The sequence below is a fragment of the Cyclopterus lumpus genome, chromosome 13 (assembly GCF_009769545.1).
Source record: "Cyclopterus lumpus isolate fCycLum1 chromosome 13, fCycLum1.pri, whole genome shotgun sequence".
NCBI classification, from domain to species: Eukaryota; Metazoa; Chordata; class Actinopteri; order Perciformes; family Cyclopteridae; genus Cyclopterus; species Cyclopterus lumpus.
Genome location: NC_046978.1, coordinates 3,040,703 through 3,068,462, shown reverse-complemented (window position 1 = coordinate 3,068,462; position 27,760 = coordinate 3,040,703). Strand labels below are relative to the sequence as shown.

General features: G+C 41.1%; 1 protein-coding gene across 1 annotated transcript in view; it reads right to left on the bottom strand.

The window, feature by feature from the left end:
* Positions 1–1,337: 1,337 nt before the first annotated feature.
* The window catches only part of LOC117741126 (lissencephaly-1 homolog), a 29,765-nt gene continuing 3,342 nt past the window's right edge, over positions 1,338–27,760 (bottom strand). Inside the window, exons 3-12 of the mRNA XM_034547915.1 lie at positions 24,581–24,880; positions 14,689–14,773; positions 12,152–12,226; positions 11,706–11,912; positions 8,313–8,481; positions 6,842–6,944; positions 6,492–6,720; positions 4,767–4,868; positions 4,491–4,647; positions 1,338–3,340 (exon numbers count right to left, since the gene is read on the bottom strand). Coding sequence (XP_034403806.1) covers positions 3,267–3,340; positions 4,491–4,647; positions 4,767–4,868; positions 6,492–6,720; positions 6,842–6,944; positions 8,313–8,481; positions 11,706–11,912; positions 12,152–12,226; positions 14,689–14,773; positions 24,581–24,880 — 1,501 coding nt within the window. The 3' untranslated portion in view covers positions 1,338–3,266. The remainder of the gene's footprint in view (positions 3,341–4,490; positions 4,648–4,766; positions 4,869–6,491; positions 6,721–6,841; positions 6,945–8,312; positions 8,482–11,705; positions 11,913–12,151; positions 12,227–14,688; positions 14,774–24,580; positions 24,881–27,760) is intronic.

The following is a 27,760-nucleotide window of genomic DNA, read 5'->3' as shown; positions in this document are numbered from 1 at the left end:
TCATCCAGACCTTTCATTAACCACCTCCATGAGTAAAGGAAGGGGATAATCTTTTTTCAATGTATTTACATTTTATGGTCTGGCATGTCATACATAGTGTGATCCTGAGGAGACTAGCGTCATTATTAACAACAAAAGGAGGCTGATTTCTTGAGATAAACCAGATTGTACTGACAAATGTCTCCATTTTTGGCTTCAGCTAGAACATTTAACACATAGGCATCTTCCTTATTCATGCCAATTTGTACTACAAAATTAGCTGTTTTCCTCCACCCAAAGTCTTTGCCTCAGAAGTTAGGACAGAGGAAACAGCTGGTAGAAAAAATAAGACCTCTGTAAGGGGGCACACACACCAAAGGAATACATGAGTTATATTTCCTGAAGGAGGGTTTCTCCTTTGGGACATCCTAGTCTGTCACAATCCCATTTACAGAGGAGGTACACCTCCTTCAAATAGCACCACAAACAACAAAACCAGCCTTTCTACAACCAACAAGCAGAGCGGTCTGAACTCAACGAGCCAGTTGACCAGGGCCACCGCAGTGAGTAGTTAGATATTTTGGGAAGTACGCCGTTCTGCTGTCTTGCTGAGAGTTGGGTTGTAAGAGAGAATGGATGACTCATGTTTGTACGATGTATTTGTATTTGACAGGGGCCATTCTTAATTCACCATTTTCTAAAAATAATATTTAAAACATAACAAAGACGCAACATTTTTTCTGAACTGAAATATATATATTTTTTTTAACCTGCAAGTTAGCATTCAAGAAACATTCCAGCACATAAAACATCATATTTTTTATAATGTGTCAATTAATTTTAGCATGAGTGCTGATGTGACGATTGTGTTGCAAAGAGCACGGCTAGTTTCCCCTTCTTCCCAACTAAGATTTATTTTAGGTATTTGGTTTTGAAGAATATATGTTTAATGCTTATTCATGCTGAATGACATCTCTGTAGTACTTTGGTGCGATTCTTTGTGGAGAAATTCAATTTTGCAGGTCTGTCGATTAAATCAACTTAATCCTATCAGTTGTTTCTAAGAATTTATTTTGTCCCATCTACATTCTAGTATTTATTCTAGCTTCATATATTAGTACAGTATTGATATTTTCATCTAGCTATCGCTCAGCAAGAGAGTAAATAAGCGCATCTGCTCAAAAATACTACTTTCCCCTCACTATTCAAACCAGTTGGCCTCCGATAAGAGATTTCTCAAATAAGATCTGCTCCAGGTTAAAATGCAGCAGTGCCACTTCAACAGGTCACATGAGGCTCGCAGGAGTTTGAGCATCCAGCACACGCAGAAAGAGGAAAAAGTGGCAAAGAAGCGAAGATAAGATGATCAGTTAAGCAGTGGAATTCTTTATTAGCCAAGAACTGCATTGGAATGAAAAGGCTAATCAGAAATTATAGGTTTATGCATTTATCAACATCATAAAATTTCAATGTTGCCTTTGGTCATTAAAAGACCAACGATTTGGTGAAAACAGGGATGTGCAAGATTAAAGAATCACCTTGAAAGCTACAGTTAGAAGCAAGACGTTTAATTTGTTTTGTCCTCCAAGGGGAGTGGAATGGTTGTTTCTACAGCATGGACTGGTTTACAGTTGTCTCACAGTCACAGCTCCACAAAGATCAAAAGCTGAACGTTTGAGAAAGCCACTCCGAAGACGTTTGCACACGTGAGTTGATCTGCAGGGTTTGCCTGCAGAGATGCTTGCTGCTCAGGCTTTTTGCATTCTCCCCCTTACAGGAGGTCTGATCCAGGATCTGTCACAGCCTCTTTTTACAGTGCGGAACGCTTTAAAAAAAAAAAAAACACCTCAGCATCTGACCCCTCTGCAGACAAAACAGCATCCACAGATCACTTAGCACATCCACTGCTAGCATTTCCTCACCAATCCTAAATTCCCATCCAGTTCATCCTTTAGTGCGAGAATACAAAATTGCCAGATCTCTTAAGCTAAATTTACATTTCATATTTTCACAGAAAACTGATTTTTTTGTTTTATTACTTTTTTAAATTTTTTTTACTCAAAACCATATTTATTATGCAGAACATATATGTCACCCCTCAGAAATTAAGAGATCTTTGCACATCCCAGATATCAAACCCAGGGGGCTCACTTTGACTCATCATGCCTTTGTGTTTTCTCTTAATTTTCTTTGTTCTTTTTTTTTTTTCTTTTCTTCTTTTTTAAAACACAATGCTGCGGTTTGTGGCCTGCATAATTCCTATGGTATACCGAACCCTGTCAAAACTGACGGCAGAGGACCAGAAGTGGATCGAGGCTTCAGTTCAACAAAAGTCTCACATGCAAGGTCACAGGAAATCATCTCCTAAAAAGGGAGACACGCCCAAGGTCAAGTACTGGAGATTAATCAGGCATCATCACTGAACTCTTCCCAGGGAAAGCCACTTTTATACATTTTAACTTTTCATTCCTTGCTGCAGGTTCATTAAATGGGATAATGTATCTAAAGCCTAGCAGTGGATCATGTGCCACCATGACAAGAGTACAAAGCGTTTTTTTAAGCCCCCGAGGTCCAAGGACAACAGTTTGAATTATTCGTATATACAGCCATTAAAATATTACCTAGTTCCACATGAAGAGAAATTGTATGCACTCTTGAGAAGTGATGTTATAAAGCTAGAGATTATTTCAACAACAAAGCCCCAGTCAATCTTATCGCATCATATATGCTTTTCCAGCCTTATCTCTTAAAAGTTTCACCAAGCTAGGCACCAACAGACTACGACAGTGAAGGAGGGAAATTACAGAAAAAAAAAATTCCTAAATAAAAAAATAGACAAAAAATAAATCTTACACAAAGACACTGTCATTTCTTAAATTATGGGGTTTTAGTGCCCTACATTTTACACCCAGTCAAAAACATCGGCCTTCGGTTGGTCGGTAAGGCTGCATGACAGACGGCCAGCCCCGTGGTAAACCTATGGTACTTCTAGACGTTATGCAAATTTACAGTATACAATTTTGGATTACCATGCAAGAATACTTTTTTGTGTAACATTTAATAGCTCAATCTACATCCAGGAATAATTTACATAGAAGAACAATAGTTATTGGACCAGAGAGCGCGTTAGGTAAATAACCAGGGTGGTAAGTGCAGCCGGAGATGATGTGCGGATGAGGTTTAGGTGAGGGGGGTGTGTGGAGGGGGGAGGGGGGAGGGGGTGGGAGGGGAGATCCAGAGGAGCGCCTGGGTAATTGGGGTGGTGGTCCAATCCGCCAAGGTCCAAATCAGCGACACTCCCACACTTTTACCGTTTGATCTACACTCCCAGTGACCACGTAGGGAGCAGCCTTGTGGAAATCTGTAGGAGACAAAAGATCATCAGAACGAAAGAAAGGAAAACCATTTCAATACAACAGGCCTCTGAATACACCTCAGAGAGGCATAAGAGTACATTCAGATTAAAAACCAGAGGTATCTGAGATACCAACGATGGGGTCTGAAGACGACAGTCGTCTGCTGTTGAGCTGCAGTAAACACAGCATACAGTTTGTTGACCATCACACCTCAATGTCACCTTGTTTGAATTAACAAGAGCATTTATGACCCTATGTGATCGTTCTAAAAAAGGTCAAAATATTCAGTATACAGAAAGCCAATACTATACTTGTATAGACAATGAGTGTGATAATACCTCTGAATCTTTGCCCACATCTCAGATTTCTTCAGCAATTCAAGTTTGTGATTACGAATAGGGACATCGTCTTCCAACGCAAGAAAAAGCCACATTCATAAAAAAAAAATTAAAACGTGCCCCAAAAATAGAGATACGTGTGGATGAGATTGAATTCAGCCGTCTGGTTGGTCAACACAATGATGATGTTATTACAGTATTCCTGTTTGAGATGTCGGCATTGATGCATCGCTCACTACCGGTTGGTTAATGAATAATGAACTGAAATAACAATTCAGTCCGGTTCAGGCTATTTAAAAAGCAGAATGTAAAGACCTTTAGGGAAGGCACTTGTTATGGTGTTGTGCATACACACGAATTGGGGAAAATAATACTTTCAGACAAAGCATACAAAAGGTGCTTTGTCTTTTCCACACTGCTCCAGAATGCATCACATCTATAGCTCACAGCAATATCCTCTTTGGTTGAAGTAGGATTTAAGAGGACTGGGTTTCAAATGGCTTGCCAAGGAAAAGTTGGCTGAAGAGCTCCTCAAGAGAGTTACCGAGCCTTGATCAGTTGAAAAGCTGCAGAAACACAGAGGGGGAGGCGGGAAAATCCTGGAGCGCTCGTCTACCTCTTAAACCCCAGCTGGCAGCAACCCTCAGGACACCGAGCACATAGTGGTGGAAGCACTGGGCTTCTTTACAATTATTCAACCATATTTATGAAACCCGATGGACTTGAATAAAGAGGTTCCTGTTGCACCTCAGGAGACCAACTGGTCAAACAATAACAAAGATTAAGCTATTTTTGAGGGGGATGAGGGTCTGCTTACCCAGAGAGGTAACAAAGTGTTCATGGGCACACAGGGTTTTCATGCAGCGCTTGTTCTTGTAGTCCCAGATCCTTAAGGTCTTGTCATCTGCACAGCTCACAATAAACTTGCCTCCAGGGTGGAAGAGGATTCCACGCACCCAGTTATCATGGCCGACCTGTGAGACAAACACACTAGTTTCAAACCACTTCAAGAATATAAAATGTTACACACACACACGCGCACGCGCACGCACACGCACACGCACACGCGGGTTCAGCCTAAGATGGTTCTCACCAGTGTCATAAGGCACATGCCAATGCTAACATCCCACATCTTGATGGTTTTGTCTCTGGAGCCGGACAGCAGGAACGGGCCTGGTTTACCGCTCTTCTTAGTCTGGTTAGGAACAAAAAATGAAAAGGCAGTAATGGTGCAAAATTAGTACTCAAATTATTTTGAATAACACAAAATCTTGTTTCACTAAAATAAAGACGGCAAATAAAATTCATCGGGAAAGAAAGATTGGCTTAAATAAATGCATCAAATGAAACATTTACCACCAAGTGCTGTTACCACAAAGATGTTTTAAAAGCTGTCAGGAACCAACAGTCACTACCTGCTTTCTAGTTTTACCTGCATCAATGGAGATTGTGTTCAAACAGGCTGGCAGGTGCATCTAAGCAATAACCAGGGAATTGCTGAAGCTGCGTTTTACTGCCTTGGTCTGCTAAATTGTTTGGGTGTGAAAAGATCCAAGCAGAAATTAAGCAATCGCGACATTGATAATTGAATACAATGTCTGTGTCTCTTGGGCAAACTACATTCACAAAGCACAGATTTGTTTGATGCCCCCCCCCCCCCCCCCCCCCCCCTGGCTGCTGCTGCTCTGGTAGCGCTGGAAGCGGAAGTTATCGAGACGAGTCGGTGAAACTCCCCGAGCTGTGTGAGCCTACGGGTGATGTTATGAACCCAAACACGAGGGCGTTAGATGTTCCGACGTTTATGGGATGTCCATAACAAGTTTAAAGCAGAACTAGTGGTTATTTCTTCCATGGTGGATGGCGGAAATGATAACTGTTTCCACAGAGTAAAGCCACGGAGATAAGCCACGCCCCCTCTTAGGTGCAAATTAACTACTTGTCGGGCAAGTAAACTCCCGCGAGTAAAGCAAATATTCGCAACACGTTTGGTGTGAACGCAGCATAATGAGTAACATAACAACCCAAATAAATACCTTGGGGATATTTTGTGCATTTTCAATTCAGTTAAGAAACAAAACTGCTTCTCTACAAGAGGAACAGTGTCTTTCACTGCACACAGGTTAGACTGGGACAACTGCTGCAAGGGCAAATATTGTTTTAATCTGACAGTTCACAGTTAGACACACTTGAGATCACAAGGCATGAGGAGGGAGTCTGGCCTGTGTCCATATTGATAGCCAACCAGAATATGCACTTCATTTCAAGCTGGTCTGTTTTTGTGGCCGGCAGTCTGAGAACTGACTGACTGACGTGTAGAGAAGCAGCCAACTCTGCATCATGCGATGGTATAACAGCGCTCCTCACACAGTGAACACATTACATGACCATGAGTGTACCCGGTTAGGTCTGTTTTCACTCAAGGATGCACATGAGCCCCATCGTGCACAATAACGATTGCTCAGTTGGTTGACCAGTAAGTCTTTGTCTCATGTGGGCCAGCGTCTGGAGAATATGTTTTTAGTGCCAACAGTCAGTTGGCACACTTAAAGATCTTCTAATGGTCTATTATCTGCTCTGCTGTCCTTTGACGATTGATCACACTGGGCATTAGTCTGCAGTAGTCACATTGAATTCTGTGGTGTAATGTTTTCTGAATGCATATCTAGAGATGTGTCAATCTACCCTTGCTTACAGATTAACCTTTGTAATGATGAATGAAAAAAGACCCGAGGGCTCAGGCGATTCGACTCGGGATTCTACCAAACCCTCAAGGTCTGCAGATGTTTCAGGAAAACAGAAAGTCTGAGCGGTCGTTTACCTCGGAGCCTGTGGCATCTTGGATGGTGGGGTGGGCGCTCTCTGGTGCCCAGGAGATGCACTCCACCACGTGTTCGTGCTCCCGAAGCTCAGCCTTGCAGTCTTTGGAGGTCACGACCCACACGCGCACCGTTTGGTCGTTGGAGCAGCTGGCAATCAGTGTGCCATCCTGGTTGGGCCGAACCATACGGACCCACTCCCGGTGGCCTGTGAAGGTCTTCACACAGTAGCTAATCCACAGAAAAAACAGGGAAGGAGTCATGTTGTCACAGTGGATGGGAATAACAGAATATCAAGTTTTAAGAAAAAACAATAACTGTAGATTTAAGGATGTCTACGGAGGGCACGTACCCAGTTGCCACCTCCCACATCTTTATGGTTTTGTCTCTTGAGGCAGAAACAATGTGATCTCCATTGGGCATGATGGCTACAGACGAAACATTGTGGTCATGTCCTGGAAAACAGAGAAAAACAATTTCTCAGTAAACCATCATATACATTTAAAATCTAGTCAATTCAGCAAACATTTTAATTTTTTATACATCTTCATCCACCAACAGTGCCAAAAAATGCTGCATTTGGTCGTAATTAGACAATTAAATGACAAGCGAAGCAGCGCATTTGCTGGGGCTTACTTTGTTCCACGGAGAATAAGAGATGGCTAATTACCTAGACGTTGGGCCATATTTAAGCTGCTAACCAGATGAAGACAACAGTGTAAAGACAAAGTGTACTCTAAAAGGCCAGCTTATCTGTATGTGTGTGTGCACATACACTTGCCATCAGGCTACAATAATGGGTGGCAGCTACACAAAACATTTTTTTATCTAGTGCTGAAGATGATAATTAAACCGCTCTACAACTTGGCACTAATCTATTTCACCAGTTAGCATAATTTCTTTAAGGTGTAAAATATTTTGTGAAAAAAAAGAAAAAGGATTGGATGAAAAAGAAGGAAAGGTTGAGTGGATAAATACAAAATGAATGGAGACGTGGGTATAGAGGATGGAAAGCAAAACTAGACAGCGGGCTCACTTATGGGAGCTTTTAGACCGATTTTATTTCTGCAGTGTGAATTTAGCTTGTCTTTTTGAGGAAGTGTGCCAGGAGCTCGCACCCACATTGACAATATAAAAAATTGGCAACCACTGAAATCTGCTGCTCATTTGAACAACACTTTAGTATTTTAAACTGCAGCATAAATGTGAGCATGTCAGATCGCTCCTTGTCTGTGCGCTAAGTAGGCTTATTTATTTCACTAATTTTCATTGATGTTTGCTTCATAGTCGGACATTTATGGACACGTCTAGCAGACTTATGAAGAGGAGAACAAAATGCTTCATGTTGTTTGGGCTGCTGCTGGCTGGTTGGTGGGGGGGGCCTTCTCCCAATTCCAACAAGGAAAAAAAAAAAATCCTTAAATCAGCAGGGCCTGAGGGCACATGTAAGATTGCTGCCATCATTTATTTGGCAATTAGGGTGTGAAAGTGGGGGGCGTATGCCTTTGGAGAAGACCATGGAGACATGCCCAATGGGGACTTAGATTCTCAAATAAAACAGACAAAAATGTAGGTAGGCTTTTTAAAAACGTAAACCAATCATTTACAATTTAAATGACAGATTATGAAAGGAGGTGTATCCAAGTGCCTTTAGTGGGGAGTGGTCATGATGGCTAACTGTCCATTTGTCAGAGCTGGTTGCGAATCTTAAGTGTTGGGTGCTGTGAATTGGAGCAGATTGAGGCTCATCAACAGCATCAAATGTGATACCGAACAGCATCTGCACCACCTGAGCCCTGTGTACAGTCAAAAGCTATATTTACCATGCATGGTCCGGATGCACTCAAAGCCTTGGAAATCCCACAGCTTGATAGTCATGTCTGCAGAGCAGGATGCTAGCAATTTGCCGGTCTGGTCAAAAGAGATGTCCTGCACTGAATCCGTGTGGCCCTTCAGTGTGCGTTCAAAGTCTCCTGTCTCGTAGTCCCACACCTGAATGAAAGAGTACATGTTCGTTCATTCATTAGCTTTAGTAAACCATCCACAACAAACATACTTTACCAACAGGCATAGCACATATTTGAATCTGTATATCACTGAGGAACAGGTATGCTGTTCTTTTTACATTCAATCCCTTTCCAAACCCCGCCTTAAGAGCTCATACTGCTCTCAGAATTGTAGAATTGGTGTTGCATTTTCAATACTCATGGCAGAGATGCATGCGCCTGGATGCTGATTAGGGTCACAGTTGGGCCTGATAAAAGCGGAGAGACAGTTTATTGTGCCGGGTTATGTCAATGCCAGTTGGAGTACAGAATTTGGAGCGTACAGTAGCAAGCTTAATTTTTTAGCCTGACAAAGCTGTTGCGTTTCAGGATTTCAAGCAGACAGACTGTTTGTCACGGAGGGATAAACCCTCCTTGGTTCCTCTCTTGGGCTGGAGGATTTTGGACAGACTGACGGGGGACTACCCTTTCCTCCCTCTTCTCCCTAGTCCTTCTGCCTCCCCCCAAAAGGAAGCTACAGACAGTGCTGATGACCATGAGGGTGGTTTATCCTGGAGAAGTTCAATGCAGCCAATGTCTTTGGAGATACACACGGCTTACAAACATAATATTTTGCAGCAGCATCTAAAGCACACAATCCTTTAACTAATTGGAACTCAATGCTGTCACACCAACAGTTGCCCCTGGCACTCCCCCAGGGCAATATTGAAGGAGAAAGCTTGCCCTACTTCATGATGATTAATAGTTTACATTCCTTCAGGGAAAGTCCAACAATAATACAAAGTATTTCTTTGAAGATGCCATTTACGAAGAAAGCAATGAATAAGCTGACACCTGCACTCTTTGCACTTGTTAAATTAACCTAGCCTCTGGTTGACATGTCTGACTGAGCACAGTACAATGCCCAGGACTTGCTTTTTTACATACTGTGAAAGGTTAGAGCTGAACTCAAGGTAGCATCTTGACATGCAAAGCTGAGATAGATAGCTGAGGAGAGAGTGGGAGGTGAAAGAGTGGGAGGATGAGGACCAGACAAAACTAAAAGAGTGAGGGACAACACAAACAAAAGGAATATAGGTAAGTCGACAGAAAAAAAAAAGAAACTTGAAACCTAACACCCACATGAATAAAGGAAAAGACGCCTTGTTCCAGATCTCTGACTCGCCACTTGCATCTCAGATTGACTTAGGCATTAAGAAGTCAGTGTCATCTTTCTATCTAGGTAGCTACATACATTCATGAGCTACATCTAGTAATTGGGGACACAAGCTCAACCCAGCTGTACAGGTACCTGGAGTCTCTGCTGGGTGGCTGGTGACTAACCACCTAACCTCTTTATTACTGAGCTTTAGATTTTTAGAGGATAATTGGTATTTTGTTAGCTTTGGACATGCTAGCTGGTTCCCGGTTTCCAGTCTGAATTTCTTGCTGGCTCCCACTAAATATGAATCGTATGGATAGGAGATGGACTTTTTATTGAACATGTGACAATAAAGCCAATAAGTGTACAATATTTTAAACTACCGATATAGGACAACTAAAATAAAATGGGCCAATATGAGCATGTCCGGATGAATGACTGAAATTAAACTAGTCTGATCATCAAGTTAGGGTTTGAAAGCTGATGAGCCTCTAAGGTCAGTGAGAGTAAAGAGCACGAGGTTGACTCCTCAGTTAAAGATTTAACAGAGCTGTTCAGGAGGAGAAAAGTAGGACACATCGGTAGTCAGGCAAGGCTATCGAGAGTAGAGGCAGCTAGGAGAGGTAAAAGAAAGCAGGGCTGAATTTTAAATGTGTGCCCGGGCATGACTTCTCCTTAAGGATGGCTTGCTCTGATGGTGGATAGTCATGGCAGAGCAGCTGATGCTTTAAGTGGAAGACAAATGAGGCAGGTTGCAGTGGCAGGGAGGGGTGAAAAAGGAAGAAGATGCCAAAGCGGCGAGAGGAATCCCTGCTGTGTGGGAGTAGCTGAGGAGATGTACGTGTGTCTCATGAATAAAATATACAGAACAAACAGCTCAGAGTATTGGCATTGTGCAGTGAGGCAAAGGAGAAATAGACTATGGAGTTTATATATGGAATCTAGGGAAACGGACAACTTGAAGAAAGAGACACTTGTGTAATCTGGGCGTGTCTATGAAGGAGAGCTGGAGGAATAGAGGTAAAGCTTAAGAGTGAGGTATAATAGATGGAGGAAAGTAAGAAGAGTAGCCTTAAACTGAGAGAGCAAAAGCAGACGTCTTTATATTCACCTTGAAGTGCGCCCTATAATGGCTTCATTATTAGTTATATTCAAAGACAAACAGAGGAAGGTCAAAAATCAGACAACAGATCAATCTTAATTAAGTCTTTTCATCTTGGAAATTATATTATACATGGATTCTTATGTTTTAACATTTCTCACAAGCACAAATGCAAACTTTACTCAAATTGTACCCACATAGAAACACAGCTGAGCTATCTGTAAACTGTCTATGTGTAGCTTGAAGGTGTCTCCAAAACAATTGTAAAAAAGCTGGACGCAGTTTTGAAGCTTAGCTGCTAGCCACCAGCTCAGTAATCGCTATGTTGAGCTCAAAATGCTCCCAGATAGCACCTTTAAAAGTCTGACAACAAATCAGCTGACACCACATAAATTACCCTGAAGCAAACGAAGAATAACACTCTTGTCCAACACAATTGTGTCCGTTTAGTATGAGGCTTCATTAGAGCAATTACTTATCCACAGGGAATAATATCCTATAAATAAGATGTCAGATTGGCACAGCAGCCGCTTTTCATCCATAAAAAACTGAGATGCTTCAAGTACATCATGAGACATTTAAGGGCTATTATCCATGTTTCCATGACCTATGGAGACATTGAAGTGCATTGAAGAATGCGCACATAAAGTGTCCATGGTTATGTTGAACTGGAAACAAACATCAATAGATGCTCAACCCTGCAAGTTTTCATTAAAAACTTCAGTGGTTTTGTGGATTTGCACATCTTCACCCAAAAACGAAAAACTAATCAGCAAATTAACTGATGTGGCTGTATTTTGGATAACCAGCAAACTCTCAGCTCTGAGCAAGATATGGACTGAAAACCCTTAAAAACAGTTACAACACCATTTTAAATAATTCCAGTTCCAGAGCAACTTTTGAAGGCAAGCTCTGCAACAATTCCTTTTTTCCCCAGATCTTAATCTCACTATCCGGCAGCACTGACCTTTATTGTGGCATCCTCAGAAGCAGACACCATGACACTGAAGACTGGGTGGAAGATGACGCGGGTGACTGGACTGCGGTGGCCGCTCAGCGCGTACCTTTCTGGTGGGCGTGGGATCCACTCTTTGGGGTCGCGCTTCTGACTTACAGGCCCACCCAGGGTGATCTCCTCTTTTGCTTCATTCAGTTTGGATTCAAGTTCCATCACCTGTACAGGTTAACAGCATAGAGGCAGAGTTCAGTATATAGAAATATGCATGAAACCAAAAGGTTGAATTTGCAGGAGTGTTTGTTTCAACTAATTATCATACAACAGTGGGATCAATGCTATCTGTTTCTTGGTTGACTTCCTTCCAGTGTCAACAGTGAATTCAGCAATAATATCATGAACCATTCACAAGACTTAAATCCCCACAAGCATTCTTGGAGGAGAAAACCCCAACAAACCTTCTTTTGTAATCTAATGACTGAGGTCCATTTCTTTTCCAAAAGGCCGGCATACTTCTTATCCAATTCTTCATTCTGTGGAGAAAAGAGAAATAAATCAATAATAAATCAGGCAAACATATGACGAAAGACAATCAAAGTCATGGGCTCAGCATAATCTTTGAATCATGTGGGAGGGTAAGGCTTGGGTGGCAAGCTGAGGTATTTGGCTATAGTAAGAAAGAACAGTGAATTGTTAACACACCCCTCACAGGCCAACACCGACTTCCAGACACCGCCAACCTACTGTACAACACACAACCTAGTCCTAATCCTTCTTTCCCACAAGATAATCTCCTGCAGACAAGAAAGTCTTAGGCATCTTATAACCCTCTGCAGTGGAGGCAGCGGTGGAAGTTAACTTGTGGCAGTCCTGGCTGACAAACGCCTGAGGACTAATTCCACAAGCTTTTACATAATGGATTTCACGGCACATAGTGCAGTCTGTATTGCCAAGAAACAAACAATGTGGTGGCATTTAAAAAAATTTGGTGCTGCAACTAATGATAATTTTCAATTGACCTGATTATTTTCTTGATTAATTGACCACCTGATTATTTTTTTCCACAGCCTAAGGTCTTCCATTAACTTCCTTTGACCAACCAACATTGAAATATCCAATGATATTTTATTCCAAGATATTATTATTATTATTATCATCATATAACAAAGAAAAGCAGCAAATCTGTCAAGCTGAAACCATTAACAGAAGAAAGGGGAGGCTTTGTTATTCTATAGACCCAATACAACAGTTTTGCTGTGCATACGACACCTCAAGGCTGTTCCTAACTATCAAAGCATCAAAAACGCACATTGACAGACAGCCACGAGTGCCAGTGAGGGAGAAAATTAACGTTGCGCTCCAATTTCACAGCTAGCTCCTCAAGCCCCGGCTGGAAACAAAGGCAGACTTAAAAAAAAAAAAAAAAGGTGTGGAGAGTTGCAGGCACCACCAAGGCTAATATTTAACACTTCTTAATGACAAAAAGTGGATCCTCAGACTAACACGGGGTGTTATATGAAGACAAAGACATGAACTGAGGCTCTGCAGAGAGAAAAACAGAGGGAGAGCAGGGAACCCAGTTTGGACAAGTCTGCCATCCTCTAATCTGCCATCTGCCTGCCCATTACACCCACACAAAGACACACACGAGAAGTGCCAGACTTCACTGCAGCCTGCCAGTCTGTTGACAGTGGATAGTAACCACACACATGTACGTTTATATATTTATGCAGGTATGCAAAGTCTCTTTAGCGAGCTGATTAAAAACTAAAGCATGACACTTATTTATTACTCCTATGAAAACCTGCATATGCACATCGCCCGATAGCATTAACCTTAAAAATTAAGTAGCCACAAGGGTTAAAGTTAAATATCTAACCACATTTAACAGACACAAAAATGCCTTATGTGGCCTCAGGGAAATGGTGCTAAGAATCACTGAGTTGTTTAACATGTTGCTGCCAAGGAGCCCGTTTGTGGCCGAGCGCTAAAACCCAACAGGGTGCACCATTCCTTCCGTGCCATTCATCTATTATTCAGCCTGCTTCCACAGGACTGCCACAGAGAAAATGTCTAGAGGAAGAACGAATGAAGACACAGAAGGGGGTGGGGTGCTCCATGAACACGAGGGCTCTGCTTTAGTTTTTATTTTCATATCTTCCAATCGCGGTTACTCAAGACCACAGATAGGCAATCCGAGTGCTAGGGGGTCGCCTCGTGGCTCAGCTTCTGATGGAGCTTTGAAAAAGAACCTTTAATCTTTTTACCAGCAATTCAGCTTAAAGTTAAAGGAATAAACATTATTAACAGTAAACACCCTCAAAGTCAATATTGCCACATGAACCATATTCATAGTTTCATTTCAAATCCAATATTCAGAAGTCCAAAACAATATTGTTACGACCGCAATACAGTGGTTGTTCACTTCTAAAATGGCTGCACTAGAAAACCATGGGTTGCAAACAAAGAGAAGAGGAAAAGGTACAAAATGACAAATGAGAAGAACTCAGCCCAGGTCAGAGATTCTAGCAGTGTGTTTGTTGTGTTATTCAGAAAATCTAGGGAGAAAATAAACTGCCACTTTATTGGGTACATTTGTAAAACAGCTATAATGTGAAATGATAATACTAAGTTAGTCAAAATTGACAGAAATGTGTAGTCAAATACGTTTATAATAATGGTTGAAGTCTAAAGGTGGTGTCATACTGGACTACATTATAGTAAGTGTATTATATTATAAGTATAAATATCTTCAACCCCCACTACACTATTATAAATGCAATATGTACAAGTGGATAAACACTTTTCTCAAGATAAACTAGCAGCAGCTTGTATTAGAGAACCCCTAATCAGACAAAACACAATAATTGGCTGCAGGTGCTCCCGGTCACACTTGTGCACATGTTGACAAAAATGAGAAATCAAGGCATATTGTTTGTATAAATTGGTTCTGATTGGCTGTGCGGATGCATGTATCCACCCATAATCTACTCACATTATCTAATTCCGCCTCCTTCTTGAAAGTGGAATATGCTTCTTCATATCCATTGGAACGTAGATAATCGGCTATCGCTCGATTTCTGAAACAGACAAAGAGGACCCGTAATTAGTTTTCCTGATTAGCAGACAAGATAGTTGTTAAACTGTCACAAGTAATGACACTGTAAAACAGACAGAACATTAGCATGTTCAGGAAATGTGTCAGACAAAGATGTACATGTTACAGACTGTGTTATCATGGTTCTAACTAAGAATAAAAATGCTTGGTATGCAAGAATGCAGTCTAGCACTACCTATAACAATACACAGTCTCCTGCCATCTCACACAAACCCTTCTCCGCCCACTTGACACAAATTCAGAACACATAACACATCTGTCTGGCTTCTATAATGAGCTCTTGTTGCTGTGGGCAAATAATGTGAAGGGATGACTCCCCATGGTGTAGACATAGGGGAACTGAGAGTCAGCCTACATCCCACCATCCCCTACATACATACATACATACATACATACATACATACATACATACATACAGAAAAAGACTGACAGAGAAATCATGTAGAAGCCGGATAACTATACCGCTTCTGGATACTTCCATTTTACTAGAGTTAATCTATTTTTCATGCAACGGTTTGCAGACAAAACATTCAATGACAGCAAACCTTTCACAAAGCAGGCACAACGATGGCGGAGATAGTAGCAGAGATGCGTTTTCATGTGAAGAGAGCTGTCCGGATAGGACAGACAATAGACTAGACAGGCAGCGCTTAAGGTGAGGAGAAAGGAGGCAATCTTCTCTCAACCTCTTTGTGTCTCCTGAGCTGCCATAGGAGAAACACCCACGTGTTCACATACAGATCTGGTTTACGACTGCAGCCTTAGCAGCAGTTCAATTTACCAAGAGTTATGAGGTTCAAGTCAGTTAGTCGGAATAGTTATATAGTGTATTGCTCCATTTAATAAGATTCACTTGAGGGTGCGGAAAAGTAAAAAATGGAATTACTAAAGAAATTGTTAATTTCCCATCCTTTATCAAAGATGTCTCAGTATTATAGTATTGTTTTACATACTGATCAAAGCCATATTACTGTATATCAGTTATGTCAATGCCGAATCATACATTTAAGTAGCCCAGCCATATTTGTGCTGTCATCGCATATGGACTTTTGCAATAACACACGAGAAGGGGATGCTATAACTGATTAGCCAGAAAAAATGTACAGAGAAACCATAATGTTGTGAAACAGAGACACTGGTAAACACAAATGAGTTGCAAGACCCTCTAACTATATGCTAACTTGAATAACATGGTTTAGCTAATGGAATCCTTCAAAGATCAAACTCCTTATGGGAACGCTGGTTATTTCTTCAGGGTAGGTTTTGGATTTGTTCTTCCATTTACTTTTCTACAGTTTTTCTATTACACGCCAGACTGGGGGGAGACTGACTGAAAAGACTACAAAACGAGACGAGGAGCACAAACAAAGACACTGTCTGATCAAAATGCTATTTTACGTCAATATTAATACAACAGTTCCTTGATTCCAGCCATCCTGTGTTTGCGCACAGCAAACCCCACCACTAATGCCAGGAGAAGTCAGACAAGCTGTCAGGCAGGCAAGGCTTTGAGGTGCCAATATGAAGGGGGGTGGGGGGTACAATCTGCCAGCCCAGCCTGTGCCCCCTTGGTCAGTGTTAGGCACTGAAATCCTCGTCTCCCTCTGTCCAGCTGAATCCCAAGACAACAGGAGCAGGCCTTATTACAGCTCAAGGTTAGCAGGAGGTTATCTTCTCCTATGACAGCCGGCCTGCCTCAAGTCAAGAAAACTAAAGGGGAGGGCTGAGGTGTGCTAGCGTGTCTGAGAAAGTGTATAAGCAGGCAAAGGAAGCTGCAGGTGAGGCAAACTGAGGCACAAAAGAGGCTTTGATGTGGTGTGTGTGTGTGCGCGCGCGTCAGGAGAGTGTGTGTGAGCCATAGACTGTATATAAGAGAGCGTCGCTGCCGTGATGTCACCCTTAGGTTTGGGGACTGACTATTTGAAATCTTGAGGTTGGTATTGCAGTAGACTCCATCTTGTTTAGTTTTTTTAACTAGAAGTGACGAGAGGGAGAAGCCAAGTAAATCCGAGGCCTATTTAAGCAACCAAAATGCAACAATTAACTTTTATAACCCGGAAGCAGTGTGAATGGGTTTAACACAGAATACTCCCAGCCTACACAATGCTGAGGTAGCGACTCGTCAATCACAAGGTAGCATACCCTGATTTATAGTCTATTTTACTCAAAATGGGACCATCATTTACTAAATGAACGTCACTGTATTAAAGAAGAATCCACAGACTGTTACCAACAAATTATTATTACACGGTTTGCCGCCTATAATGAGCAAGAGTGCTTCCAACAAACCCAACAATAAGATGTCAAACCAGCCATTTCCAGTGCAATTCAGAGGATGGGTTATTAGGACAACACAACCTAGCTGCCAACACATAGCATATATTAAACTCTGACCTGACACTAATATAAAGTTTGAACTTATGTAAAGGCTTTCAATGGGTTTACATAAGTTGATTCCTTCTATGTAGGAATCGTATTCTTTGCTGGGATTTGATATACAACAACAGCTCCTGTTAATGCACTCAGAAACATTGCCAGGCAGCAGATCATTGTCAGGTTGGTATCTGTTAAAGATCCTTAGTGCTTTAAGCAAACATCAAATACCAAACGCTACCCTGACCCCCACTTTATCTTATGTGGCCATATAATAAACATATACCATCATGCCGTTTTCATTATAACCAGTCCCCAAAGACTGAGAAGAACACATGGGAAAATATGTGTATTAATGTTCACAGAATGGAGGAAAAATGGCCGGTTTCCATGGTTACTAGCCCAAGCTAGATGACGTGATGGGGAGATAGTGAAAAAAAGGGCAGTGCCAGTACATGGACAGAGAAGACTGATATAAAAGGGGAAAGAACAATAGAAAGCCTGAAAGCCCACATTGTAGCTGAAAATTTCTTCCATTTCAAATCAGATCAAAAGGCTTTTTCAGTAAAAAAGGTTGAAAACAATACTTAGCACTCTATCCAAAAACTACAACAGCAATGTATTTTTTAAAGTAATGTCATTCAATGAAGCCTATATGAGTCTTCCATGGATTATATCAATGTTACGGTCAGTCAAACCTCCAGTACAGAGCTGCTCTCTCATGTACTATAAACCCTTAATGGAGTGAGAGTGAAGCGGTCTAAGACAGCAATAAGGGTGCGACGGGGAAAGAGGCATGACCTCATCCTTCTGCAAAGAGAAGTGAGTCAGTTATCAGCATGTCTGCCAGTGACATCACTTCCTCCCACTTTATGCTCATTGATCACACCTTCACATAATTTTGAGAGATGTGCAACACTGACCAACATAGCCTCCACACTTTCCTTCAATTCATTACAGTCTGTGTAAGTGTACGAAAAGTTTTAGTAACTAAACCGTTAACCTGTTTGAAGTGAGTGCATAAGTCATAAAGAGCATCTCAATTAGTTCAAAACATATTAAGCTGTACCTGGTGGTGACAGGACCGTTTGGTTTCACTGATCATTGCATTAACCCATGTTTGTGCCATTTAGTATGACCGACAACAAAGTTGAGTGATACCAGAGAGACTTTGGTGGCTCGGCTGCTGCAGACTTTAAATTAAAAAACAATTCAGGAGGCGATGGCGACCGCTCACCGTCTGAAAGCACCGTAACACTTCACAAGCACCACATGAGGGCTTCCACTAACAACTATTTCTAATGTATAGGATTTTTAATTTATTTATTTCATTTCAAGTCAATTTTCTAATCCAAAAATATGAAAGTGATAAATGACAAATGTTCATCAGAAGTTCACAAGAACAACAACCATGTCTTATCTTATAGTCAAATGGTCTTTAAGTGAAGCTCATACACTTAAATGACCAATAACTACGGATCTGATTGACTTCCAGAGCCTGAATACAAGTCACCCAACAAAGACACTATGCCTACTCTCTTGACAAAGCACCATGTATGATACATTTAATTACAGACCCATTGAGCTACCCACCCTGCCTAAATGTTAAAGAACCACAACCCTTCACATGGCATACAGCGCTCTCATCCGCTACAGATGGACTCTAAATGCTCTAATGAATCTTACACAAAAGGAGATTTTGCTTGCCTGGCCAGGCCATTGCCCTGTGCCATACATCTGTCCATGGGCGCGAGTATTTCTAGACCAGACGATGTTGGACCTGTTTAATCTTTCAAAACTGCCGATAAATGTTTAATAGGAGGAAGTTCACATCTACTCCCTGAAAAGGTCCCTCTGCACGTATACAATTCTCCTTCCTATGGATTATTTATTGGGCCTCTTATTCTTTAAGAGGATTGTGACGGAAACGACAGACAAGTGTTGTTGGTAATGTAACCTCTGTCGCTGTTAAATATTCAAGAAGCAAGGCCACAGGCAATGATGATTAAACAATTTATTTAACATATCTTTCATCTTCATAATCTAGAAAAGACTGTGCCAACTTGGCAAAGTATAGGACTTCCTTTCAGGACAAAGAGACAACAATTACAAGGTTGCAACACACCCATGTCATTCTTTCAGTACTCCCTTTCAAAAATACATTTATTTATATAGCACCTTTAAAAACTGAGTTTAAGAGAGATTACTGAATCTGCGAGCCTCATCGCCGAGGGGCCCCGATGGCAAAAACACTGTCACCTTTAGTTTCTAGCCTCGACTTTTGAACAGCCAGAAGGGCCCCACCTCAGGATCTAAGGCTGCGCGCAAGCTCATGAGGGGTCAACTTTTCATCTACATATATTGGGGCCAAAACCATACATGCTTTAAAAGTGATCAGTAAAATCAAGTCTAAAATGAACAGTGACGTCATCTGCGTTCTGAACTAGTTGGAGGCGAGAGAGTGACTTTTGGTCACTCCCAGAGGGAGTTATAGTGGTCAAGTCTTAAAAAGATAAATGCATGAATTACTTTTTCCAGGTCAGGGTGAGAGAGGGTTGGTTTGATTTTGGGGATGGTTCTAATTTGAAGGAAACAGGACTGGACAACTTTTCGAATGCGATTCAAATAGTACTCCCAAGTTTCTGGCAGTGGCCTTTGTATTAACAGACAGGGGACCTAGGGCACTTTCAATGAGACTGATGGGTTTTGGGGGACTAAATAATAGGATTTCTGATTTTGAGTTAAAGAAAATGTTGTGCCATCCAACAGTTGTCAGACAGTCTTTCAAGATCTGAAGAATCAGAGTTGACGGGAAGTATATAGAGTGCAAGTTGAGCATTTTTTAAAGAACCACCAGGACGGTGGAGAGCTAAAAGAGTTATTTCTCCGTCTTAACAGCCGAGTACCGAACAGCTGATAAGTTCTCAAGGAGACGCATTCCACAAACATCATATAACAGGATTGCATAATTGCGGAGTTACAGTTGGATATCCATGAAAACTGTAACCAATCTATTTCTCTTGCTTGATATGAGAAGCATCAGGCATTGGGTTACTGAAACTTTCATATAGGTTACAAGCAATGCATTGAGGAGCAACCCTTAAGCCACAATTAGACTTCAAAGTGGAAAGTCTCTTTCACTGGGATCCAAAGAAGAGTAAAGTATTTTTAATGACTGCAGAGTTAACAGACTATTCTTCACATGGTGACGATAGCGCTTTGTTGACCAAACTGAAGCCTAAGCTTTGACTAAGTTAAGTGTACTTCCTTAAATCTCATGACGGTGTGTATACTACAAGCTAGGATAAATAGAGGATAACAAGAATAGGCAGAGCGATACCAGGCTTCCCATCATACAAGTAAAAAGGTCAATAATAAACATATCTATTGAGGAAGGAGCTTAATATCTCTGGTTGTGTTAATGCTATTGTGGGCAGAGCTGCAAACAAGGACTAAAATCCAGTACGATAAAGGTAATGTTTTCAAATGAACACACAATAACATGCAACTAATGATTCCTTTCATTAAAACAGGAATGGTCAGGTTGACATTAAAAGCAAATGGTAAGGAAACCAGTGAGTGGATACCGTGCAAGAAAAACATTTTGATGATCAATATGGGATGTTGGGTCCATAACACAGACACTGTTACCATGCCAATCCAATCCGATCGGTATTGCTGACAGACCCCCTGCAGATGCACTCGCCTGTGTTCACTAACCCGAGCACCATTAAAGAGGCTTGGGAACAGAAAATGTAAGGCAGAGTGTTTGTGTGTTCCAGCAACGCATGTCTGTGTGCAATCACCAGACAAGGCACCTGTCACTAAAATACTGAAGTGCTAATACTGCGGATATATGACAACCATTTAAAATATTGCATTTCTCAACCCAACAAGGGACTATTGGCAAATCAGTGCAATTACTTTTGAAAAGACACCAATTTATTTTTATGATATATCATGACATTATCCAATTTTTTGTTGACGATAAACCCTAAATAACCCTCATCCAAAAAATAAAAAAGACCTGTGTATGCTTCTGCATATAGGACTCTTCATGTAGTGATGATTAAAAACAAAAACCAGCGCAGGAGGTACTCCCTACTGAAAATTAAGTGTATTTGGGTTTTTTTTAGCTTTAGGGGGAAAGAAAAATCACATGAACCATTTTGTAGCCCAAGACATGGAGGGCTGAGGGATGTTTCTTTGTAAAGCAAAGAGAGTGTTCAAAAGGCAAAGACCCATCTGCACATGGTTGCCTCCAGGTCTTTCAAGGGAGCAGATAGTTTGTGTTCTGGATCTATTTTTACTACACGCCAGCGGGAACGAGTCTCCTGACCCTGGTAAGAAACACAAATGTGCTTTTCATTGGCTATGCTCACAAAAATAGAGTTGTTATGAGGCTGCTACGCAATCACAGCATCTGACTGCAGTGCTGACAAAACAGCACACATCTTGGGGACAAAGATTATTTTGCTTTTTAGAATATGTTGGCTAATATAACATTATCAAAAAACAGGTCAATATCTACTAGAAAGACAAAAACAACTTGGCTAAACTGCCTTCTCTTGTTTTCTGTTCTCCTTGTTATTAGAGTTCACCTAAAAAAAACATTCAATGCCAAAAACACCCACCCACACACACACACTTTTAGAACCCCTAAAAAAGGAGACGTTTGAAAACGCTGCTGATGCCGTTTGCGTTTTAGTCTGGACGAGCCGAAACCAGGAACTTTAAAAACACACTTGCTACTTCAGTGAAAACATGTCTTTCCATAGTTAGTAGTGGTGTAACGGACCACGGTTGATACGTGATCGGTATGGATACCCACCCCTTGTGGTTCGGTAATTAATGATGCAGTTTAACATTAATCACCACAGTGAAATAAAGTTTTACCGACGATCGTTCTCCTCCAATATTCAGTAAAATATGTGATCAGAACATCAGCATTTTTGCTTAGTTGCTGATCTCTGATAATGTTATATTGTAAACAACCAAACCGTGTTAAAATAAACAAAGTTCCGTTTCGTTACATTATGAAGTGTTCGGGTGCTTTTCCTTAAAAATGAGTATTTGGCGAAGTATTAACGTTATCAAGATGTTATCTCGTAAAATTTAGTTTTGATGAGAAACTTGAATAAATCCAGTTGTATGAAGGAGATGAAGGAGATGTTTCACAGCAATATAAAATAGATATTAAAGAGGGAATTATGACCTGAGATTATGAGCTAAGATGTTTGTGAAGGTGGCAAAAATAGTTTTTGTCTGGAGCCTTGTAAAACCAGCTGCTATAATCCAACAATATGGATCATCAATTATTGCAATTAGTATTGGTGGCAAAGAAAACGTGATCAGGGATCTCTAAAAATTATAGTTAACCATTTTGTGACTATTCGATCTGTGGTACGATCCATGATACAATCCGAACCATGATTTTTATGATCACCACTACTAATTATTCACGTCGCCACCATCAAGTGATCCTTTTCTGGAAGAAAAACAAACATCAGCATCGACTACCATTGGTTAATTTCAAAATGGCATACAAACTACAAGCATTGCTAACCATGTTTCCTATGCTAACAGCTGCCGTGCTAATATTCTGCATTTTATCATCATGCTACTGCCTACATGTGCAAAAGGCAAGCTATTATTTAAGCTTTGCAACAATCTCAGTGTACAGCATGACCAGTGTATGCAACATGAGGTAATATGGACAGAAATCGTTTCTCAAACTCTGCTAAAGCACGAGTCTGGAGGGAGATTGCCTGAATGCAATGGGAACAAAATATATTTGTTTGCTGCCCAGTGTTAAAAGGGGCTGTAACAAAGAAAGCAGAGGACCCAATGAAAAATTTAGCATGAATAGCAAACAGTCCACCGGTCACTGTTCCCATTAACCCCTCTGCTATATTGCCCAACTCAAAATGGGCCGCTGGGTTTTTAAGCCGGCTTCCCTAAATGAGGCTGCCATTTAGGAAATAAGATCTTACGGGCACTTTATAGCCGACAAACTCAATGAGCACCAACTGAGCCAAGTGACATCTCCAATGGGAAGAATGCAACAGATGCTTGAATGCGACTCAAGTGGTGTGATGGTCCCACACTAGTTTCCTGTAAGCGATATGGGGCCAGAGACTTGTGCAACAGAGGAGAAAGAAGGGGTAATTGAGTCCCAGGAAGCTTCCTCTGAATAGCAAATAGCATGAAAGATTAGCATTCCAAAAGCTCTCGCCATACCAACAGACCCCTCCCACAGTGCTAATCTAAAAACATAGTGAGGAATGTTAAGAACCTTGTTATGGGAATCTGGTTTAAAATAAACAGCATTCGTTTCTCTGTTTAAGTCAGAGGCATCAATATCCAACATATCCTTTTTAAAATATGTAGTTTAAATAAACATCTTAAATGGAAGGTTATTTTTAAGGCCTAAAGCTCAACGAGATCATGTCCCCTCCTTATGACCTTGTATCTCACAATGAGTTACCTTAACTTTTTATCCCCCGCCTCAGGGGTTAATTACCAAGCCCACAGACTGAGCAGAACACATTACAATTCACTCATTATCGCAGTCTCTCTCACTTTCTCCATTTGCTCAAAATACACAACACAAGTGCAGATATTTCTTTGTCTGTATGCCACTTCAGTGCCTATGCCAGACAGTTCTTAGGAAGAACCTAAAAAGGTCACACAGGCAAATTGTGAAAACATTTTCAGAGGACGGTAGTGTAGGTGGAGGATCAATACATTTGTGCTTCATGATCTCAGGGGAGCTCAGGAACCTTAAACCAGTAACTGATTCTTCTTGAGTAGTAGCGAGGAGAAAAAAAAGAAATACAAAAATGTCCGTATCTAAACTGATATTAATCAATACACATCTATGATTGGCAGCAATGAAAAGAATCACCATTAAAAAAAAGGCAATTCCTGTTTTATTAGTTTTTGCAGAGATATAGTGTGAGCCATTAGATCTCCTGCTATTCCCATTCTGATAAAACATGGTTGTAATATTCTTGGAGTGCTCAGGTTTTCTCATGCTTTAGTGCCAACCACAACCTGAAATAACCCCTGTTTATGTCTGGCAGGGGAAGTTTGAAATACTGAGAGTCTGTGCTTCCCTTCCACCTTCAAAGTGGCTTTGAGAAAAGCATCCAACATTGTTCATTCCATCAAGGTTGCTCAGTAACATCAGAAGAATGTGGTTGTACTGGGCAGCTGTGAAAGTGGCTGTGGATGTGTGCATAAAAAAGTGAATCTAGTACAAAAAGGTGAAATTAAACAGGTCTCATCACATGATACACACAACATTGTAACCACAATGTATTAATCCATACATTTAGAATCTGATATCTTTATAACTCAGCCATATATTATGAAAGGTGTGTTGGCGACTTACAGTTCATCTCGTTGCCGTTGTGACAGCACCATTGTGATGGGGCAGTGTGGGCGGGGTTCAGGGTTCGTAGAAAGTAAATCGAGTTCAGCTGCTGTGCTCTCCTCAGTCAGGAGATGAGCTGTGCTGATCCAAGCAACACGGTCAAGGATGAGCTGCGTACTCCAATGGCAGGCAGTTGATTTTGTCCAGACAAAGATTGAGAGAAGGGGAACACAGGAATCTGCCCCCCAACTGGCTGACTCCAGGGACAAGAGAAGTGGAGAGCCTGCAGACCAGTCACCAGCCAAGTCTACACTGCATCTAGAGAGGAGAGAGAGGGAAAGTCAGCATTAGGTATGCATGACAGATAACATGAAGAGTGGGTGGAGATGAAAATGTTATAGGCCAGAGAGGAGTACTGCAATGTCTGCACCAAGAATACTCAGTTAAAATGTCTGAACAATCCGTCAACTAAATAATGGAAAAAAAATATATGTGTATGCACGCTGGTACTTTGAAAATCAGACAGACAATGTAACTCCCAAAGCAAAGCCCATCTATTAAACATTTTATAAAAAACAGCCCCTTTCCAATAAACCACTCTTTCATTGGCTTTTCAGATGCACTCCTATCTAACTTTATGATCGGTCTGTCATGTCACCAGTCAGGTCTTAGAGCTCTGGCCTGCTCTTGCAGCACATTCTTGTCTCAGTGATCATACAAGAGCTGATCCACATTCCCCGTACTTATACTCCAGGGTTGCCAACAGAAAAGAAAAACAGGACACAGCCGAGCAAGCTCGAGTAACGGCTGTGCACGTCAAATTCCCCAAACCTATTGTCTCATTAAGATCACTCAAGAGCTGGCTGGCCTAACTGATGGCACAATGAAATCACTATGACTGGCAGCAAAAAATATATTTGAACATTAATTTTTGGCAGAAGTGCATTATTGAGGTGAGGAAGAGGCCAACGGATAGTGTATTGTCAATAGCCGATATACAGTAATAACAATAGTTTGGGGTAGGAAAAAAAAATCTGAGGCATTGGCCTATTAATTGGCTATCAAAAGCTGAGCATGTTGTGTTATAACTCAGAGAACCTTTATGGGGAGAAGTTTCACATGTGAGCTTGCTGTAAAAATCAGCTGTTGCTTTAGGCCACATTTCAATGCAGCCAACATTAATGTGATGAAGTCCCTTTTTCCCCCCACTGCATCATGGTCTTGAAAAGCACTTTACCAAAGCAGGTACCCACTAGAATGTTAACTGAGCTACAATAAGCCTCTTAAGTCTACTGGGACCAGTCTTATTAAATCTCTGCCAAACCAGTAAACAAAAGTACAAAGCCAATTTACCTCCTTCAAGAGACCTGCAACAAACTGACAAGCCTACATCCAGGCACAGATAGCTAGACAAATGTACAGGAGACAATGTGGGTTAGGCGTGAGATTTGCGACATGTGAAAGGAGCAGCGAATGAAACATTGATGTGTCTGAAGTAAGCACGAGGATTAGAAACACCCGAGGAAGCTGCAATTTAGGAAGATTCACACATTCCTCATTTCAGCTGATGATGCAGGCGCAGCATTACCACAAGGCAAAATACTTCCTTTTCACTCTTGCTTTTGTTTGCTGATAAGTACCACAGCAGCTTTTGGTGTTGTATATTCAAAAACGTATGCCTGCTGATGTCATTTAAGTCAAATCTGATGAATTTACAGCTAACCTATGGACCCTGAAGTCACCACACCATTCACGATGTGACAGCAGTCCAAATATCTGCTTGACTGTGTGGATTTACAGCGTTTTTGGCTGTTGCTGTTTACGCTGCCATAATTCAGTGATACAACAACGCAATGACACTGAAGCTAAAAAAATAAAAAATAAAAATACTCTAAAACTCCCCATACAAAACATCTATTTAAAAAAAGGCATGCGCCTTCAACATCAACCTGTAAAACTGCTGTGGTGTGTGAAATTAGGTAATCTACTATATATTGATACTTCCCTCTGTGCTGCTGGCAGCTGTCATCGGTGTGAGTATCCATTACCGTGTTAGACTACCCTCTCTGCAAATCTCATTTGTGCCTTCAGTATTGAGCAAAATGTTTGCAAAATCACATAATCAGTCTAATTGTCTCAGCAGAAAATGGGGTTGTGTCTTGTTGGAATGGGCTACAGCCATGGTGCATCTATAAAATCGGCCCACCGACAGTTAATAATGGTTCTGTGTCTTCTTCCGTCTTTGTGTAGCGGCAGGAACTGTTCAATAAAGGGCCCCTTACTCTAATGGTGCTGACTGCTTTGAGATATTTCATTTAATTTCCTGTTGAGTCCTAACAGCTTATCAGTTGTTAAAATGCCATTTTAATGAATAAAGGAAAACACCCTCTGTCTGTTAGTTCAAGAATGCAATACCCAAACGGCAAGTCTAAACTGTAATGAACCACACCCATTGCATCACCATCTATACACACAGTCGGTTCTATATAGTCAACCGCATGAATTGGACTTGCGTTTCCAAAAAATGCGGACCACCAAACATAACATTTCATCCAAAACACTCAAATCCAACCAAGGAAAAAACATGTTGGAATACATCAGAGTAATGAGTCAGCATTTTCTTCCCAAAAGTATGTTACAGAAAGAAAAAGGCAAAAAGTACAGTTAATGTACATGTAACAATACTGACATTGAACAACTGTCGTCATCTGATCAAACTACCATAGGTGATTGATGGAAACTTGAAGTATTGTTCCATTGTCTGCCATGTATGACAGACAAGGTATGTGTACAACATTTTTGATAATCAACATTTATCATGTCTTAACAAAGGAACACGCCCCTGAGGAATGTAGAGCACAGTTTTCGGCTGGTGTCATTATGTCATCGTCCTCCCTCAATAGCAAAGGTTCTCAAACAGCTGGAATCTGGAGCGCCTTCATTTTGTTAATGACTTCAACTTTATATCACCTATGTCTCTGGAATGTTAGCATATCACCTTTCACAAAAAACATGGAGCACGGGAAATAATATAAGGTATAAATGCTAAAAGATGCACGAAAATAATAGCCACGGGTGATCCAGAATACCGTTTGTTTTCTGCATGTTGACAAAGCTCCAGCAGAAGACAATAGCAGACAAACACTTCAGGTGAATTCAACTGAGAGACAAAAACCCTCAGTTATTGAAACATAATTT